The 2,754-nt window shown below is 53.3% G+C and overlaps 1 protein-coding gene across 1 annotated transcript; it reads right to left on the bottom strand.

Moving 5' to 3' along the window:
• Window position 1: 1 nt before the first annotated feature.
• Window positions 2–2,738, bottom strand: MRPL12 (mitochondrial ribosomal protein L12; the record flags this gene model as incomplete). Its single annotated transcript, XM_009069682.1, has 2 exons — window positions 2–128; window positions 2,589–2,738. Coding segments are annotated over 2 exons (267 nt in total), but the record flags the coding sequence as incomplete, so codon positions are not given.
• Window positions 2,739–2,754: the final 16 nt, after the last annotated feature.

The following is a 2,754-nucleotide window of genomic DNA, read 5'->3' as shown; positions in this document are numbered from 1 at the left end:
CCATGGTGAGACTACTCCAAAACAACAGTCCCTCCTGCCGCCTCCAGCGCCGCTTTGATCTTCTCTGCTTCCTCCTTGGAGGCGTTTGCCTTGATCTCCTGCGGAAGGGACTCCACCAGCTTCTTCGCCTGCGGGAGGGACAAAGTACAGGTCTCGTAAACTCCCTTTCGCTAACTGGATTATCGGATTTAGAGCCATGAGCCTGACCTCTGCCTAAGCTGACCAGGGAAACTCACCCACAGGTACAAACCCCCAAGACTTTCACTTGAACTACAGCACATTCTGCTGAAGGCGGTAAACCTGACTGAGTGACAGCACATCCACTGGGAAACCTTTCCCAGTGATTCACTGCTCACAAATTCCTCCCACCACGTGCCTGGTTCTCCCAGATGTGCACCCCCAGCCTGCAGAGGTGTGGGTGCAGGCACAGCCTCACACAGGGACCTGCCAAGGCAGTGACTTGCTGAGGCAGTGGCTGTCTGGCCCTGGGCCGGCTCTGCTCAGGGCCAGTGTTTTGGTTCACATAGTTCTGCCAGCGGGAGGGGAGGCCAGTGGAGGGTTTGGACACAGCTGCACTGGGTAAAACAGAGCTCCAGCACAGACTGTGCTTGGCAACACAGTATTTTGACATCTTAGGGACTTTCTAAGCAAAACTACGGGTACTAAGCAGTGCTGCAATACTTCAGGCAAGCTGAAAAGCTGTGGAGCTGATTTAAGGGACTTACTGCAGCACTGCTGCAGAGAGGGAATGGAGCCTGGGGGAACAAGCCCCTGCTGTGGTCAGACCCTTCTGCTCTTACACCAGGCAGCAGCAATGAAGCTGTTTGGCTCCTCCAAACAAAACCTGGGTGGTTCCCAGGCATGGAGGCAGTGCCACAGCTCTCAGCCAGGGCACTGTGGGGGTTTAACACCCACCAGAGCAGCTGCTGCTGGCAGAGAGGTTCTGTCCTTTTGATTCTAGCTGGGTGCAGTGATGATGTGGCTGTGGTGGCAGAAAACGCTTTCCTTGCCAGGGGTGAGCAGGCACAGCTGCATAGGCAGCGCTTGGGGGGCAGAAATGCCTTTGCTCACCCAGACAGGATTTGGATAGACGCCTGGACTGGACAGGTGATACAGCCCAGGTTATTTGTTTCGGAACTCTGCTCACCAAGGTGTGACTCCATTCTAAAAGGTTGTGGGAAACAGCTGTTCTCAGTGGGAGGAAGAGCAGGGCCTGAACCAAGCGGGATCCATGGGGCAGAGGCAGCACCTTCCCAGTGCAGCCAGAGCCCAGGGCTGGCAGCGACACAGGTCAGTGTCTGCCTGGCAGCTCCCAGTGAGCTTCCTGAGGTGCAGACAGCCTTATGGTCCAGTGTGTTCTGACCACACACCTGTCTCATTACACAGCTGTTGCCACAGGACTGACTTGTTTGGAACCCACCAGCACTCAAAGTCCTCACCAGCTGTGCTTCCTTCCAAAGGGCAGATTCCCTGCAAACCTCATCAAAACCCGTGGACTGGATGGCCACGAAATTTATAATAGTGCATCAGTTTCACTCTGAACACAACCTCTGCAGGCAGAACCACCATCAGAGGCTGTTTGGTGTGTGTGTGTTTTAACCAAAGTACCAGGGCAGGTACATCACACTGGACAGTTTGCTCACAGTAACTGACTCCTACAAACAGTTTGTCTGACAGGTGTCAGTGCTAAGCCAAGCTCACTGAGCTCTCCAGTTAATTATCCACCGATTGTATCCGTTACAGTGTTTGGTATTTTCATGTCTGCTTGGGACTGATAATGGATGAACAAGTGCCAGAGGAACCAGGCTGACAGTCAGATAATTACCCTCGTGGGCAGCCAAACTTGCACCTGTGCTACTGAGTTTCTTTGCTGGCTTTGCAATACAGCAACAGGAATGGGCCAGAAGATTATCTGCAAACCCTTCTGCTATCCCAGGCTACAACAGCAGCAGACTCTGCAGTGCTCCACATCGCAGCTAGATAAACCAAAAACACTACTATTAACCCCAAGATACAGAAGCATCACCCAGTGGAGAACTGCAGCAAATTAAATGCTTCTGCTGAGTCCACACCCTGACTCAAGGGCATGAGCTCAGATGCTGCCCAGGGCTGTGAGAGGCCCTTTTCCTCCCAGGAAAGAGGAGGAAGCACCACCTACAAATAGAGCACTGGAAAGGGCTTGGAAACCTAGATTGAGAGATGTGTGAATTAGAGAAACTCATCAAAATTCAGAAGTACATTTGCCTCAGGAAAGGAAAGGCAAATCCAGCTATAGTGAGGGATCCTGGCTACTCCCAATCTCTGCAGGAAAGCTCACAGCAGCTCTCAGATTTGGAGAAGCTTAGGCTGGCACAGAGGACTCTGAGATCCTTGAGCCTCCTGCTTCATCCCCCCACTCCTGCCAGGGGAAAACGCCAAAGATGCAACCAAATAGTGTTTTGCACCTCATCCATGTCTCCACACTGAGGCACAGGCTGGCTGTGCTCCTGCACACACAAATCCAGGCTCTCTCTGAACAGAGAGCTGAGGCTGCAGGACCCGTTCAGGCCTGGGGGGACACTCCAGAACCTGGAGCAGCCTCTTCTCACCTGCACGAGGTTTACTCCTGGCACGAAGTTCTTCACCTCCTTGATCAGCTTCACCTTGTCCGCGGGTTTCAGCTCTGTCAGCCGCACAGTGAAATGTGTCTTCTCTTTCTTGAGCGGGACCACCTCCTCCTCCTCCTGGAAGCAGCCGGAGCGCGGTGAAACCCCG

The sequence above is a fragment of the Acanthisitta chloris genome, unplaced genomic scaffold, assembly GCF_000695815.1.
Source record: "Acanthisitta chloris isolate BGI_N310 unplaced genomic scaffold, ASM69581v1 scaffold18342, whole genome shotgun sequence".
Classification (NCBI taxonomy): domain Eukaryota; kingdom Metazoa; phylum Chordata; class Aves; order Passeriformes; family Acanthisittidae; genus Acanthisitta; species Acanthisitta chloris.
This window is presented reverse-complemented; position numbering and strand designations above follow the sequence as displayed.